The sequence below is a fragment of the Acyrthosiphon pisum genome, chromosome A1, assembly GCF_005508785.2.
Source record: "Acyrthosiphon pisum isolate AL4f chromosome A1, pea_aphid_22Mar2018_4r6ur, whole genome shotgun sequence".
Taxonomy (NCBI): domain Eukaryota; kingdom Metazoa; phylum Arthropoda; class Insecta; order Hemiptera; family Aphididae; genus Acyrthosiphon; species Acyrthosiphon pisum.
In genome coordinates this window covers 159,140,511-159,158,794 of record NC_042494.1, presented here as the reverse complement: position 1 = coordinate 159,158,794, position 18,284 = coordinate 159,140,511, and the positions used below count along the sequence as shown (strand labels likewise).

At 28.6% G+C, this 18,284-nt stretch overlaps 1 protein-coding gene and 1 long non-coding RNA gene across 4 annotated transcripts; one reads left to right on the top strand and one right to left on the bottom strand.

Moving 5' to 3' along the window:
* The first annotated feature begins 6,540 nt into the window (after nt 1-6,540).
* On the top strand, nt 6,541-9,936 carry LOC100568540 (glycine-rich cell wall structural protein-like). Of its 2 annotated transcripts, XM_003248104.3 has the most exons (3): nt 6,541-6,871; nt 7,686-8,184; nt 8,645-9,936. In XM_003248104.3, exons 1-3 carry the CDS (start codon nt 6,822-6,824, stop codon nt 8,783-8,785), a joined length of 690 nt encoding a protein of 229 aa, XP_003248152.1. In that variant the 5' UTR covers nt 6,541-6,821; the 3' UTR covers nt 8,786-9,936. The 2 variants fall into 2 exon arrangements, with proteins under 2 accessions (XP_003248152.1, XP_029342818.1); XM_029486958.1 differs by lacking the exon at nt 8,645-9,936 and having other exon boundaries at nt 7,686-8,433.
* Nucleotides 9,937-12,430: 2,494 nt separating this feature from the next.
* Nucleotides 12,431-18,262, bottom strand: LOC107885176. 2 transcript variants are annotated; one of them, XR_001680364.2, is made up of 4 exons: nt 17,837-18,262; nt 14,048-14,116; nt 13,853-13,974; nt 12,431-13,102 (listed from the first exon to the last, which is right to left on the bottom strand). It is a non-coding gene; the product is annotated as an uncharacterized LOC107885176 (long non-coding RNA). The 2 variants fall into 2 exon arrangements; XR_001680363.2 differs by lacking the exon at nt 17,837-18,262 and having other exon boundaries at nt 14,048-14,602.
* Between the last annotated feature and the right edge of the window lie 22 nt (nt 18,263-18,284).

Sequence of the window (18,284 nt, the reverse complement as noted above, 5' to 3'; positions counted from 1 at the left end):
GATACTGTTGTGTGCTAGTACTATCTTAAATCGTGTTCCGAATGAAATGTTATCAGTTTCGTTTTAAAACTTTTTTATACTAATTATCAAAATATGTGGTCTCTTGAATCAAAAACAATAATTATTAATCTATTTAGTATATTGAATAAACAGGAAGATTATTATAATTTTCTCCTGTAACAATGTAATTGCTATCAAAATATATTATACCTATTTGGAATTGAAAATGTGTTGCTGAAAAGTGGTATTTAAAATGTATGTAAGGCAGGAGCGCGGGGTGTGTGGGGGGCAAGGCCCCCACGGGTCTGTGTTGGGTAATTGCGCCCTTGAAACGCAGTTTTTAAATCGTTGGATTGAGCTCCTCTGCTTAATTTTTCCCAATATTCGAGCACTGCCTAATATATTATAATTGTGTCGGTATTTTAAAAATTGTATTATAGAAACGATTTTCTCATAGGTAGGTATTGAATATTGATTATGGCGAAGACTAAAGATTATTTTAAAATAAGAAGAGAATATCGACTTCTCCAATAAAAAGGGAAGTAACTCTGTCTCACTTTATAGTTTAATCGGCGAATATACTCTCAAATTAAATAGGTATCTAATTAAAACCATTGATTATACATACTATATGTATAATCAATGCTACTAGGTACCTACATAATAAACTTATAAACCTATTTATTTAATATACATATAGCACCTATGTAATAATCAGAAATAGGTTTATAGCCTATATAGATATTATAATTAATTGTTATTTGTCCAATTTTTCATGTTATTTATTCGCGTTGTATGTGCTATAAGTTATAACTGATGTGAGCTCGGTACATTTATCAGGTAAATTCCAATAATTTAAATTGAAAGTGTGACGCAGATAACATACCAATACTATTTCGTTTTCTATAATTCTATATCATGGCGAAGATTACCAAAATTAATATTTAAATGTGTCATAAATTAGGTGGGTGCATGTTGTTTTTATATTTGAAGCTGATTACCAAGGTACGCACTATATGATTTATTTAGTGGTGGTGAAAAATACCATAGACAAATAAGTTTAAAACATAATACCTATAATTAAAAATTATATTAGGTAGGTATATTATGCTTATGCAAAATTGAAAATACAATCTCCCAACAAAATAATATGTTTTCTTATCTGAGCCGACCACACAATATAATATACTAAGAAATACAGAGTGATTCAGATTATTTTTGGAATTTTTAAATACATAAAAACAATAAAAATTTTTTTCGAAAGCATTAGTTGTCTTCTGCTGAGTGCTGAGTACTTAAGCCTTATGGAGTTTCCTGTGAAGATACAAACTTCTGTTTTTCAAGTAACAACCTTTCTTCTATAGGTACCATAAATTATGAAATGAATAATTTTTCTGAAAATATTGATAAATCAGAATCAAAATTCGAAATAGTAGTTGGAGTTATTTAACTTTGTACTTTTGTATTTTAACTATAAGGATAATTCTATGATAGATCCATGATAAATGAGGGATTCAAAAATATGGACTGGGGTGATTTGAAAATTGTAATGATTAATAATATTAATATTTAATATCAATCTATATCAACATTAATAATTTGTAAAAATGGTCAATCATAATAAATACTAACTCAAATATAACATCTACTTTTTATTTTTGGAAAACCATTTTTAAGGACTATTATCTTTACCTACTATTTAGTATAAACATTTGAATAATTGAGAAACTACTCGTCTACTGGTTCTAATTTGGAAGCACTACATCAAAATGTTCAAAACAATTAGATATCTACTAAATAATTAAATTATAAAAAGGGAACTTGTTATTTGAATAATAGACATTTGTATTACTACAGGGAACTCGTTAAATAATAGTATAAAAAAAATTCAAGAATTTCAAATTTGGTTTTAGAATACCTATATTTAAAAATTTCAAAAATCAGAATTTGTAAAAATGCATTATCTGTTAAAGAAAAAATGCAGGGGTCAGTACCTATGCTTGATGAATCACTCAATCACTGTGTATACAGAATATGTAGTTACCTATATATTATTATCATGCAACAATTGTGACTATTCGAAATGCAACCATGACGTATGAAATATAAAAATATTGGTACGTTTCTCACGTTTTACAATTTACATTAATTAATATAATAATATGGGAGTTTACGATTGGACAGCTCAACTGTGTGCCAGGTACCTGTGTTAGCATATATTTTGACATTTTGTGAGCTTGCTTTTAATTTATTTTACAAGGTAACGTAAGCATATTATACTTATACCTTTATTATAATATATTATAGATTACTATTATATTGCCCATGAAACTATTTTCATCTTATAAATTATAATTAAATATCATATGAAAATATTTATTTTAAGTTGGTAAATTGTGTTTGGATATGCAATTTATTCTAAATACCGTGTGCATTTTATACGTAAAAGTCGTAAAACGTGTAAGATGTGCCTGTAATATAGCCTAAAGGTAATATATATTATAATATAGTGTATTATATTATTATACAGTGTGAGTAAAATTATCAAACTTTACTATAGTATAACATAATATTACCTAATCGAAACATATAGGTACCTACCTAGGTACACACTATGCACACATACAATATGCACTCATAACAAATAACTTAGAACAATAATATCTACCTACCTATGTATAATTTGACAACTTAGTACTTACTTTAATACCTACCAATTAGTTATTATATTAACATATATTGTTATACCTAATATTTTATGCTGAAAGTAACACAATAACAATGATTATGACAATAGTTCTTATAATAATTGTCCAAATTTAAGAATAACTTAAGCATAAGTACTTAACCAAGTATACTAACGAGTATACGACTACAGTGGCGTAATTTAGTCCTGTTTGTGGGGGGGGAGGGGGGCATTGGCTGCAGACTGCAGACTTTATTCTATACCGTATTCTAATGAGTAATAACGAAGAATGTATTAATATGATGATAATTTATTAAAAGTACAGAGATAGAAATAATATAACTGTATAATATATTGTTCATTTATTTGGGTAATACTTCTTGTAAGGAAGAAAAGGAGAATAATAATTAAACTTAAGAGGACATTACAGTACGTTACTATCTAAATCCACATGTGTTGTCTCTGTCTTACAAACGCATAACATAGCAAATTGTACGCTCTGAATAATCCGTTTAAAAGAACGTGGCACCCGCATGTGATGTCTCCGTCTTACACGCGTACGACATAGGTAGCAAATTTTCGTTCGCTAGTTTCGACTTTCAATAGAGTGCCGTCCGTTTTGATATTAGAGTGCATTGACCTATTATTAAACTTTTAGGTAACAACATTAAATGTGTTCTGTCGTTGGTTTTTTACGATATTTTAATTTTTAAGTGAATTATGAGCATTTTAAATATAACTCGCTTTAAAATTAAAATATTAAATAAATTATGAGATTCACTAATAATCTTACCTACTTATACATTTGATAATAGGTGAATAGGTCAGTTCACTTGGCTATAATATTGAACATAGCAGAATTAAATCGATTATTTATTCAGAATGTACAATTTTCCATGTTATTTTTATGAAAAAAAAACATTAAATTCGAAATATAATAATTATGCAGGATAAAGTCTATTATGGCTTGCATATAATTAATTTTTAAGAATATTAAAATAGTAATTAAAGACGATAACTGTCACGAATAAGTGCCTCGCCAGATTGAAATAACATAATATTATGAAATTGGTTGAACTATTGCCAAATAAACAGTTCGAAGTAATTTAATGCTCAATTCATTATAACCTAAATTTAATTTAAAACGTCATGACGTCATCTTTGTACGATTATCATTATCCGTCATCACGGAAAAAAATTAAACCGTGTCTTCTACATTGTGGTCCTTATATTGCAAAGTTATTACATGCAATATAATTTACTGTGTTGCCTACATGGAACATATCTGCCTCACGCTCATTATGGCTAAATTTTGAAACAATAATTTTCCGTTCTACAACGTGACGGTTTCAATCCGAATGTTTATTATAGTATATACACGACAGTCGACAGGTCGGTATCACCATTCGGTTAGAGAAGGTTAAGACCATGATCTCGGTCACACAAATACCATAATCATCTAACCAGAAATACTCGCTACCTCGATTTGGCACATTCCTAGTTAAACAAAAGTAAAACATAAATCAAAATACCAATCCTCCAGTCATATAGCTCACGCCTGATGCTGGCATATAGGCCAAACAGCCGTTTGCAAAGCAAACGTCGTGGAGGTCTGAAAAGTGTCACACACACAAAATATACACGCCTGAGTGCCGTGGCTTTGATTTGGACTATGGAGTTTGGATTATAGCGATCATGAAACCAGGTTTCATAAAAAATTGATTAATTATTAATATTTCAATAAAAATCATGGGTCACCGAGTCATGTTTATAGGTATAGATATTAAAAGTGCACCTACACAAAAAAAAAAAATTAATTTGAACAAATGTTCAATTCTAAGAAAAATGGTATAGGTTTAACTATAGAGAGCCTTAATATATTATTATCTAGATTCCAGGCTCTCAACTCAAAAATTTAACGTTTCTAGTTTCTGCTAATGTTATTCAATGAATTAGCTTTTTTTAATTTTTGTTATACCTACTATGTGATGTGTTTCTGTACACTAACCAGCATTTAGCCAAGATGTTTAATTTTTTATATATTTAAAATCTTATAAAAGTAATTTTCGTTACGTAGGTACCTACGCCTCTGTAACTGCCCCAGTCACTTATCACAACACGACATGGTGCATTTTTTAGTATTTTTAATTTTTAAAAAAACTAAATGACAAATAAGAATTTTTAGGAATTATTTTACTTTTTTAATACAGGGTCTCTTATTTATATATATCTCTTTATTTATTTTTAGACTCTGAGTGAAGAAAAGGATATGATCTATTAGTTTTAAAATTATGTTTGTTTAAATTTTAAATTTTTTTGTCTTTAGACACGGTTAGTATACGTTCGGGTTGTAAGCTCGGTAAAAAAGTTACGTTCAGTCGCTTTATGTCTCATATAGTTCAAAAATGTACAAATTTTCCCTTTGAAAATGTTTAGGCGCAGTATTTATAAATTAAAACATAAAACATAATATATCCACAGTGACAGTGCAATCTCAGTTTTAAAACATTTCATAAATGTATTATAATTTATTTATGTAGGTATAATTCAACGAAATATATTTTTATATTATTTTGTACGGGGCCCCGCCATTTGGATCGCCGGCCCTGGCAGACATGAGACATTATTTGTTTATAGAAATCAACAATAAAATAAAATAATATGTTAAGCTGAATATTTATGATATCTACGTAGGACTAATAATTTTTTCCTAATAAATTGTAATATAATGATAGTCAGTAAAGCTGACAATCTGTAATAGATTACATGATTTTGTTTCTGTAGCAAAATTGCAAAATACACCATCGGCACTTAACTGTACCTACATATAATAATTATGAATTTGTGGATGACTTCTAACCTATTATCATCTATCAAATTATTCAATATACATATATTCGTATAGGATCTAACTGCATAACATGCCACTATACATAATTATATAAATAATAAATATGTATTTTATTGTATAATATTACGCAGTTATAGTATATAATAATAATTAATTAATACCTACTCAGTTATTTTTTACCGACATCTGATCCTTATAAATATGCCTGTGATGTTCAGGTAAAATAAATAAATATTAAATAATATTGCGAAAAATTCACGTGGACATACAATGCTCAAACACTTATGTGATCTGCAGTGATTTAATCTTTCATGCGAACAAAATAAAGTAAAAACATCTGCCTGAGAAATAGCATACCTACAGTATATGCATACAAATTTTAAATTAAATAGGTACCTTCTTAATTTCTAATTTTTATATTTTGGAAAAGAACAATTAATCTACTAAAATCAATTAGTATATTATAATAATATAATATAAATTTTATTTTTTAAACTTATAAGTGCCATTGCTTGTATAAGACTTATACAAGCAATATACACATACACTTAGTGTATAACTGCAATGAAAGACTGAATTGTATGGTATTATACCTACATAAATAAAAATAAAATATCATATTATATTTTAATTTTGTTGTCGAAAACTAAAAATATTATATAATTATATAATATTTATATCATACGCAGTTTAAAAAATGTAACTCAGTACCTACCTCACCATTTTTCGGTCAGAGCTTATTTAGATATCCAGATATCCTTAATTAGTAAAATCTATTAACTTATACTAAGTACATCCGTACTGGAGTTAAAATAGTTATATAGTTATGTATTATTGTTTTTCGAAATGTATATTATTTATAATATATACAAAATAATACAGTAAACGTAATGTATGCCTTATTAATTAATAACTATTAACCAAGTGATCTATATTTCAAAGTCTTCATGATATAATTATTGCGGAAATTACATACCTAACATTATAATTGAGTTATCTGAACCGTTACGGTTTTATATACAGTGTAATTGTTTGAATTTGTATGTTCAAATTGTGACAGTTTTGAATTTTTGATTATCAAATGTTGAAATGTATATACCATACCTACTTAACGTTTCTTGATTTTGACATCTTCCTCCGATACGGTTCTATGGCTAAAAGTAACGGAAATACGACTACTAGTCAGAAGTTCTTGGATGCAGGATAATTTTCAAATGTATTATAAATACTCGGAAAACATTCAAAAGTAAACACTACTCACTAGTCACGGATACAGATGTGAACATGGAAAGGTCTTATGGTATTGACGATTATCAACCATCAAGAGGCAACGGGTAAGTAATAACTTTATATTCATTTTGTAAAACATCTAAATAATAATAAGTACCTAATTTATCTAGTTTTAATTAATTTGCTTTTTTAAATAAGTATAGTAGTTATGCAGATAAATAAAATATTGATTTAATATATAATAAATTACAAAAATTCCAATGATAATACAATAATACGTGAGGTCTATGCGAGGTACTTTTATTATTATTGTTATTAGGTAGGTATTAACAAAACAACACACACTATTTTCTATTTTTAGGATAAACAGTATTACTGTAGAAGTTGATGTATTAAAATTTAGTGCCAAGTGAAAATAATATATCAAAATTTAATTGATTTTGTTGAATTAATAATTTAACAACTCGTGTCAAAGATAGACAAAATCAATCAGTTAGAATTAATACAAGGTTTGTTTTGCAATCATAATTCAGCATTACGTGCTCTGCAGGCTTATATTAACTTATAAGTTATAATATGTACCTATTTGATTTTAATTTAAGTAAAATCAACCAAGAAATCTAATCGATACACCATTAATTTTAAACTTTAATACTCACTTAAAATTATATGAATTTAAATAAATAATCTAAACAAGTGCAGAGAACATATTGATATTTTTATTATATTTTTGTAAAAACAAATGCATAGACGCTGTTCTCTAGATATAGTCGGTATTGTTTGACAAGAAAAACACGTGTCTAGCATAATATATAACATGTATAATATAAGTATTATAAACACTATTTTTGGTCATATTTTATTTTTATTAAAATATAATATAATGTATAATAAAATATACATATTTTTTTATTACAGTTTAGGTTTTGGCCTAGAACCGTCAACATTTATATCGGTACTGGCATTCCTGGCATTCCTGCTACACGCGCTATTAATACTACTTATACCGACCCTGAAGTCATTTTTCACCGGGCCCTTTTTCGGCCACGGGTATGCCAACGGCATTGGCTACAGCAATGGATTCGGTGGTGGTGGAGGATTCGGAGGCGGACCCGGATTCGGTGGCGTGGGCTATGGAGGTCTGCAGAACGGAGGCTACGGGGCCGGAGGTGGTTTCGGTTACGGAGCCGTTCCGTCCATATTGGGTGGCGTCAACGGCATATTGGGTACAGGGCTTTTGGGCACGACGGGGTTATTGGGCACGGGATTGTCTGGACTATTTGGTCCAGGAGTTGGAGGCTTAGGGGCGGCGGCACCAGCGGCTGCGGCGGCGGGGACGCCGATTACCCGTGGCGCGAGCAGGAGTAGATCAGTCGTCGGTGAAAACCGAACGTGGGTTTCCGAAGACGAAACGCAAGTGAGTCAAAATCAAAATGTTTTCATAATTATGTACTTAGCAATCCTTAGGCACCGCGTGTACGTGAACTTACATAATGTTCTATATAGAATAAAAACAAATTATATTAACCCCCCCCCCCTCTCATTCCACGTCAGTGAGCAAATTTCTGCTTCGGTAAAACAATATTATATATAATCTATATGCAAATTTAGTTTATGCAAGCTATACATGTTATACATGTTTCTTTGAACTATCGTTCTTTTCAACTTCCACGCATTATTGTTGAGTACTTAGGTACCTATATTATGTTTAAACGAATTTAACTGATGATATTCAGATATTATAAATATGTAAATAATATATACATTATATAATATTAAGTAGGTATATATATTAATATGTACATTATACATATATTGAAAACACAACACGTAGATACCTTACTACTTTAGTAATACAAAATCGTATCATTTTTCAGGTAAAACCTACAGCTAAAGTAGACGGGTCAACGGGACGAAATATAAACGCAAACAGATTGCTGAGTAAATGTAATTTTTACTTTTGTTTACTTGGCAAAACGAAAATTGATCATATGTTAGTGTTACGAGAACGTAAATAATAATATTATATATTAACTATTAAGGAATATACCTAACATATATAGTTACAATGTTAGATAGATACCTATATAAGGAGTGTCACGACGTGTTTGTCCTCAAACATTTCAAATATAATATATACATAAATATAATATACACAAAGGTATCTGAGTGGCTTTGTTGTCACTCTTCGCAACTATGTATAAATATATATTTTACTCTACTCACCACTCACCAACTCCTGCAGCCAAGACTTACACAACTATTTGAATAGGTACCTAGAAAATGAAAATTTATTATTTTACTTTTGAAATATTATAAGTTATAACATATACCTACATTTACTGTTTAAATTGATTGTATCATATTTATTATAAAAACATCTTTATCAAAACTTTGCATTTACTATGCCTGTAATAATTGTGGCAATGTAAATCTATAGATAGAAAATAAAAATCATTTTTTCAAATAAAAAAATGTATTGACAAGGACAAACACGTGAGAGACATTCTATTATATGCATTCTAAACATATAGGTAATACAAATTACAATATAAAAGCACGAAACTACTCAGAGTAATAATTTATCACATTAGATGTAAAGCATTGTGCATAATGTAACTTGTAAGTATTTAATATTTTGATGCGTATAATATTATGTCAAAACATATTATAACAATATAACTATTAAAACTTAAAAGGAATGTCCAACGATAAATAGATCTGTGGTCTTTATAAAATATTTATCATTGAAAAATCAATTGAGTAGACGTAAGACACGTTTTTACATTAAAATCCAACGTTTAGATTTAATTCACTTATAAAAAATAAATTCTAAACCATAAAAATAAGGTATATAACCTAAGTCATAATTTTGCCATTTTGGGTGCTGTCGTTATAATAATATGTGTATAATTTTACTTAAAGCATAATATTATGTTAACTTTAACAACATAACTTATCCCTACCTATTAAATTATTATTATACAATTAATATTGATTATTATACCTATACCTTCCTTGGAAGCTAAATTCGGTCAATACTTAATGAAATATTCATAGTATGTAGGCATTGTAAAATATTAATGCATTTGACTTATAATTTATATTGATCTTATAGCCTTATAGGGAGTTTAAATTCATGCAAAGGTGGAAGTTATTTGTTAACCTATATTATGTATTAATATTAATTAGATATAAAGTTTTTAGAAATATTATGATTTATGGTTTATATTAATGTTAAATATATTAAATAAGGTAATACACGATTATTATTGTACCTAAAACATTATTTTACTAAAGTCTACAGCTGTATAGTCTACTAACTATTGTGTTAACTATGACGTATTAATTGTAAAATAAATCCATGATTTTTTTTTTTTGAATACACCATTTTGTATTTTATTTGTGTCTCAAATAGCTAATAAGTCAGGAGGAAGGACAAAATAACACTATCAACGAAAAAATGATATTATCTTCAACTTTCAAAACGTCATGCAAACTCGTGTATTTTATATTTTAAATTAAATATTTTCTCTGCTTACTAGATTTGTTTGACCGGCTAAGAAAAAATCATATATTATATTATACTTAACTGCCCCAAAAAGATAACTTCGGCTTTCCTAACCCAGCCTGACCCTCTTTCTTAATTTAAATATTCCAATTTGCAGTATAGCGAGGGAAACAATAACTTTTGCGGACTTCGTAAATGTCAATCCAAAAGCTCCAAGTCCTGTTTAAAATATTACCTACTTATAATTTATAAAGGTGCATATTTTATGTCTATATAGGGGAAACCTGGGTAAGACGGGACACCCAACACTTAAACCCATATAAAATAAACAATTTATAACTTATCATGTTAAAAATGATTAAAAGTCATTACAAATATTATGACACATCTAAATATGTAAAAACAATTCCAAAAACTTGTTTGGAAAAATTTTGAATATTTTTTTAGCTGTTTTACTCAAAGTGTCTCATTTTACCCAGTTATCGAGGTAAAATGGGACACGGCAGGTTAAAGACGGGACACATATTATAATCATACAAAAAAAAATGCTATATTCTTTTACTAGCACCATTGTGTTATATAATATGTATTTAAACCTTTTATATTTTTAACCTATTACTTTTGGTATGCAAATTAAATAATTGTAGGTAGGTACATAACATTTATAAAATAATAAAAACAATTGAAACTTAATTGGAGTTAAATAAAGAAAATTTTAAATCACTATAAGTACATAACATTTATAAAATAATAAAACAAAACTTAATTGGAGTTAATCCTAATGACTTAAGGCTGAAAATTGTAAATAAACAAATTTAAATAACTGTAGGTAGGTAGGTACATAACATTTATAAAATAATAAAAAAATTAAAACTTAATCAGAGTTAATCCTAATGACTTTTAGGTCATTAAATAAAAACAACATTTTAAATTACTTAATACTTAATTCTAGCATTAAATAGGTTATAGCACACCACTTTTTTTTCACATTCCTAAATCCACCCCTGTTAATAATTTATACTGATTAGCAATTCTTTACATATTATACCTATTATATTAACATTATACAATGCTATATTATATTATATCTTTTGAAAATGTACTGTACTTATAGATACATTAAGCTCCACACAGCGTGACAATGTGACAGCTACAAAAAATAAAAAATATAACGAGTTATGATGACATGATAAACAATATTATGTTAAACATGAAATAGATCAAACTAAAAAAAACATACCCGCAGCAGGAAAAAACAGTAGGTACCAAGCGGCGAGCAGTCAGCAGCCCGTATCTATAAAACGTATGTTCCTAATACATATCTTCTGTATATTAGCCATACATATGGGTACCTACATACTATAATATATCAGCGATTATAAATGTATACCACGAAAGGATGTACCTATAGTATAGATCAGTGCCGTAGCTAGTGGGTGGGAACGTGCCCCTCCCCCGAAATTTTTTTTAGCTTGTTTTATATTATATTATATGTTTGATAAAAATTAAAAGTTAAGGCTGTCGAAGTTAACCATTTTGAAGGGGTCGGATTTAGGAAATATTGTACATCCATCGTTAGTACTATATCTATGTGAGTAGTGACTGATCATTAGTGTGTGCGAGTTCCCCAAACGTTTTATGTAATTTAAGATAAACGACGGCTAAGATTCTTGAACCCCAGTAAAGTACATACACGCAGTCACGTCAATATATTTCGTGATAAAAAAATGTTCAACTTACATGTGCTACAAAACTCCCAAAAAGTGGAAGACAAATTCAACAAAACACACAAAAAGCGAAGAAATTGTTATGTTTTTTTCGAAATTAAAATTGGTTTTCTGGAAGTATATTTTTTTCCGCTCATTGATCTCATTGCACAAAAAAACGACCAGCTTTCAACAGTCCTAACATAGTCTTGTATTTTTGTTAGTAAATTTTAATAATATTCGAACTAAAAATGGAATGTTTTGTTTACAACACATTTTAATATAATGATAATAATATTGATGAATACATTAACCTATGGTATACAATAATATTAATACATTGTTATATTAAAATGTAGCCAATGTAGGTACCATACTTGTTAACATAAATATAATACAGTCATAAAACGAGTTGTAGATACACTTTATGAACAAATGGGTAATAATTAGATATTCTAACATTTCAAAGGCTAATGAAAAAAAATTAAGTGCCCCCCTCAAAATTATTTTCTGGCTACGGCACTGGTATAGATTGTACATAATACTGCCGATTACGGTAAATTGGAAAGACCAAAGAGCCTTCTTATAAGTTATAAGTCATAAAAAATAAATCAATATAAATTAATATTCATTATCTTACATAAAATACAGGAATACTGGAAATATAATGAAATTTCAATAATTAATTATGTGTATAAAAAATAATATATTTTCAGTAAAAAAAAAAACAAAAATACAAAAATTATAAAAAATATATTATATTCATGCACTTTTGGAACTACGGCCTGGGTGGCACGCCGAATTACACATTCGTCGTCAGAGTAAACAATACTTTGTAGCAGCCAAGCTGTTCCGCTCCAGCCATGTGCTCAGAATCTCTTCTTAAATCCCAAATTACGAAATTTTCCTTTTTTTCTTCTACGATTATTGAAAGAAAGTTGACTGCATCTCCACGCCCTGGATCTACCGACAGGGTTGACACCAGAACATTGTCACCAACTTTTGAGGAAGGGTTGACGCTCGCTCGGACAATTAAAATCAAAAACATCCGTCGACTTGTTATGTAAAACCACCATGTATGGGTGTCAGAATTAAACTTCGTAAAAACTAATGATTTCCTGCAATTAATTTTGTCACCATAGTTCTTATCTAGTTGTAACACATAGGTTTCCAAAATAAAAATTTTAATATTCCATGCAGGAGCTAAACCAGATTATTTAATATTAATTTTAAAAAAATTTTGTTTGAAAAAAAATTTCAACCTAATCTCCCCTTCAAAATTCCTGGGAACTTCTCTGTTTTGAGTTATTTATAGGCATAAAAAAATTTCGAGTTTTGCAATATTTTTTTAACTATTGTCGATAAAAAATATTTAAATTTAGTAAATTATTGGGTTTTAAGAGAACACCGCAAACGCACAATATTTTTTAGGGGTTTTCAGAAATTGTCTTCAAATTATCACATTTAATTATTTTATATAATGATACCTATAATTATTGGTAGGTTAAGTATCTATATTTTTCACTCACTTGTAGGTACCTAATAATGTTTATCAAAAAATCACATTTTTTGATACAATCATATTTAATTAAATATAAAAATTGTTAAGTTCATTTGTTATAATTGTAAAAGGAACAGTATGTTTTGGCTGAAAAGGGAACGGTAAGTTTTAGCCTAAAACGGTGACGCCCTATTAAACTTGGCATGGTGAAACGAAGACGGCCTTTGGACTGTTCGGTCTCACGTATTTTATACATTGCGGTTTTGGGATTAAACGTATAATTAATGCTTTTACATCACCCAGTTAACAGATTGTCCGTGGCAATAAATATTTAATTTTAGTCTAAAAAGTAAATGTAAAATAGTACCTTTTAATATGAAAACAAACGTACGCGTAAACATCGACTCTTCCAGTGAAACCTGGCTAAACTGCCGCCGTCGCTGAAGAAACAGCTATCTCCATCCATCTTCATTTCGCTCCGAATTGAAACTTGAAAGTATCGAAATATTTTATGAAAATAACCCGATCATAACGAAATGTGCGAGTTTATGTTAAAACTTACATTATAATACAATATAATACGGCTTAACTGTAGTCTGTCTATATTGACTGCTTATTATTTTTTTGTTAACTGAAATCATTAGAATTGTCAATCGTCGCCGACGAATGTCGACAATTTTATTGACGATTGCCATAGATGATATAAAATATATTATTTATTATGATAAATCTATAGAATTTATATATTATTTATACTCAATAGGTACCTAAAAGTTAAAATCTACATACACGGTCTATTGATAAATCGTATGTTCTTTTACAGAAATCTGTGTGATCTGCAACGTACCCATATTCTGGTTTTCTATTTCAGTTATAGGTAGTTCGCATGCCAAATTTAACTATACAAACTGGTCCGAAACTTTTTGCTGGGTGCTAAACTAGATTTGTTCCCAATAAATTATTATAATTCATATTTATATGTAAGTACAAATATTATGTTTGTAGAGTTTTCATTGGGGGGAGGGGGGTACCCCTCCCACCATGAGCCTGACATGTTTAAAAAATAGTAGCAACATTCCGAACATTTTATAAAATCTGCTAATATAAATATTATAGTATAATTTAAATATTCAATAAAAATCGTATGTATCTACGGTTATTTTTTTAGAATTAAAAAACAAAATCAATTTTACTGTAGTAGGTATGTATGTATTTCTATTGTAATTAAAACAAATAGATGAAAAAATAACAAAGTATATTATATTTTAATGAATATGTTTATTAATAATTTACATTAACATATTTATTTATAAAAATAATAAACATAATAGGTTTACACATTTCTAAAATATAACGAATAATAATAGATTTATAACCTCGTTAAACAACAAAAACCCATCAATTAGCATAAACCTTATAGGTGTACGGACCCATTCACGGTTGATTGCTACACAAAAATGACACATTAAATATAGATAGGTATATCAACTCATGGACGGTTAGGTAACGTTAAAAGATAACCACAGACTGCATCAGTCATAATATAAATGTATAAAAACAAAATCTCAACCATTTTTTTTATGAAATTAATATGCGTAATAAGTAATAACTCTGTCTTTTTGTTTCTGTTTTAATGTTACCTACTAGTATTTTTACAAATATGTTAGTATGACGTATATAGTGTATACTCGGTGTACTGGAAAACAACAACAATAAATAATAATAATTTTTATATTACATATACCTATACAGTGGCGGATTCAGGGGAGGGTCACAGGGGCATGTACCCCCCCCCCCGCCAATTTTCTATTGAACATTTTTATATTACTACGAGTATCATATAAATGAAAAATGCAGTAAATAAAAATAATACTACCTACTATATAATAATTATTTACATTTAAGCTGATAAAATGAGTTACAGCTTAGTTGCTTATCGATACCTATTTATAACCACCATTAGGCCTGGTGCACCTAACCTTCCACGTTGACTATTTTCTACTTTATTTGGATTATCTAATGTCAGAACTAAATTCACATTTTCATGAAAATAATAATTCAGTTATTTCTAATTTGAAATTAATCATTCCTTAATATTATTTTGCCTATGAAACTTCAGACGGTAAAATATTGAATACTGCTCAGACACATGAAGCAGATTTACCTCATAGTACTGAAGCACTACGCGGTGAGTTAAATTTATGGAAACAATTTTAGAAAAATAAGTCAGAAAGGGCCGATTCTTCAATGGAAGCTATTAAATATGCATTTCCTAACATTAAATGTCTTTTAACAATTCTTAGTGTCATACCTATAACAACAGCAAGTGCTGAAAGGTCATTCAGTTCTTTAAAAAGGATTAAAACTTACCTACGATCGACAATGGGTCAGGAAAGATTTAACGGCTTAGCAATGTTACATGCAAATAAAAATATCCAAGTAAAACCAGAAAAAGTACTAGATATGTTTGCTAAAAAACATAAACGAAGACTTCAATTCGACCTATAGGTATAAATTATTATTTTGGTGTGTGATATTATGTAATGAAAATGACCTATATTAAATATATTACCAATTTTGTTTAAAAATAAGAGTAGTATTATTAATTTTGATTAAAAATTAATTATACAATTTATAATATGTGCCCCCTCCCCCCTATCAAAATATTCAAGATCCGCCCCTGTACGGCTGTACCTATATAGTATAATATTATATATATCGTAATATTGTATATAATTTAAAATTCTCAACAACTTAATTTTTTAATATTTTTATTTGTCCTTTATACGTATCTATATAATATCATTATGGAAAAAAAATATTGGAGTAAATCATTTAATGTGATGTGGGTTTTATAAATTAGCTGATAAGTTGTTATTTTTGTAGTGACTATGTGGTGACGCAATGTTTTGTCGCCTTAATGTTATAAGGTCTCACAAGTCACAATGACTAATAGACACAACATATTATCCACCTGAGTAGCTAAGTATATTATACTATTAAACATCTGCAGTATAGATTAAAAACCAAACATTGATCAAGGACGAATACACTCAAGCCACACCGCATCAGATAGGTACCTAATATGCGTGTGTTTAGTTGTCATGGGCATAGCCTGAGCATATCCAAACCGTGTATGAAAATCATATAATAGGTAAAGCATTTAAATGACATTAATTTCTTGTGAATTAAATATTATAATTATTCAAAAAGAACCTTTTATCGAGTTAAATCAATTCATTCTCGTCTATATTAAAAATATATAGAACTATAAAATATACTATCTATATAATACGCGTGGCTATGGAAAAAAGATTTTGAATTCCTCTATGCATAGTGGTGAAGGGGGAAGGGAGGGCAACTGTGGGCAATAGTGTTATTTTACCTTATAGATTTTTAGTTTTACCGCTGACTGCCCTCCCCACCAAATAAAATACCATTTAGGTAAATTAATATAGTTATAATATTATAGTATAGTATAGTTTAAAAGCTTCAACCTATATCCACGAATAGTATTTTTAAATTACAACAAAATAACTAAAATTGTTATTCTTCTTTTAAATATCTAATTTTTATCAAATTTTGAACTCCTTAAAAGTATAGTAAGAAGTGTAGAGACTATAGAGCGGTATTTGTAAATTGTAGGTATACGTAAGGTATAGGTAACGTATACTTTAACAAAACTGTATTGTTGAATGTCATTTGTTTACGGACAGATTCTATTATATTACGAACGGGTCATATACATATTATATGTTTATTTTATTACATTTTTTGCTTTAGATTTTTCCTCTTTAGATTAAAAGTGTCGCCATTGGGTGGCTTATCTTTCTTCAAATATCCTCTTTTTTTTTTTACTTTTAGCCTTTACTCTTAGCCTCTTATTATGTCAACTGATACAGATTGTATATTACTTATAAAAAAAAATTTTAAAAAAATTGTGTTTTTTTTAAATTAAATTTTTTGTCATTGTACACGAAAAGTTGATAAGTACCTTGGGATTTAAAATAATGTGTTCGACATTCACCATAATTAATATCTTCTTCGGTGGGAAAGTGAATCGAGTTGGGTGCATACGTGTTTTCAAAAACGACGAGAAAAACAATACAAAATTAAGAAAGTCCGGAAATATTTACGCAAAACCAGTTATTGACAAAATATAACCGTAGATACATGATTTTTTTAACCGAATGTTTATTTATACTAATAATTATCAATAGGTACACAATAAAATTTTGAATTTTTTCAGCTATTTACAGGCATAAGACACTTTTTATTTTTAATAGTTTTTTTAAAAATTATTGACGATAAAAATGGTTTCGGTTGAAAAATATCATAGATAATACCATACCTAGGCAAGATTTCTGCATACGAAGTTCAAATGTTGATAAAATTCTTCAAAATCACGATCATTTGCTGATTATTTTGTCGTTAAAAATGAATACAATTTTTATAACTAAGGATTGGAAATTAAAAACAAGGTTTCTCGTATGTGGTTCGCACTGTAACCAAAAAGTCCAACTAAATATTATATTTTTCGTACCTAGTCTTCGCCTAATTGTTTTGTTTTCATTTTCTTCTGTATTTTTTTTTGTGTGGCGGAACGTACCTAACAAAAATCCATTTGCAATCACAAATCATAAAATAAGACGGCAAAGTGGTCTGATATTGTATCTAGATAGGTATATTTGATACACATAATATTATGACGGATGCTGCACCTGCAATCTTGTAAGAAGCTGCTGATCTCAGGTCGTGGTAACAACACAGAATAATGTGGTAACCACGGCTGTACGACA

Bases quoted from the DNA above. Each gene is read 5' to 3' on its own strand.
- LOC100568540 (XM_029486958.1), top strand. From the start codon at position 6,822: ATGGAAAGGTCTTATGGTATTGACGATTATCAACCATCAAGAGGCAAC. The intron at 6,872-7,685 runs GTAAGTAATAAC...TTTTTATTACAG, and splicing joins CAACCATCAAGAGGCAACGG to TTTAGGTTTTGGCCTAGAAC.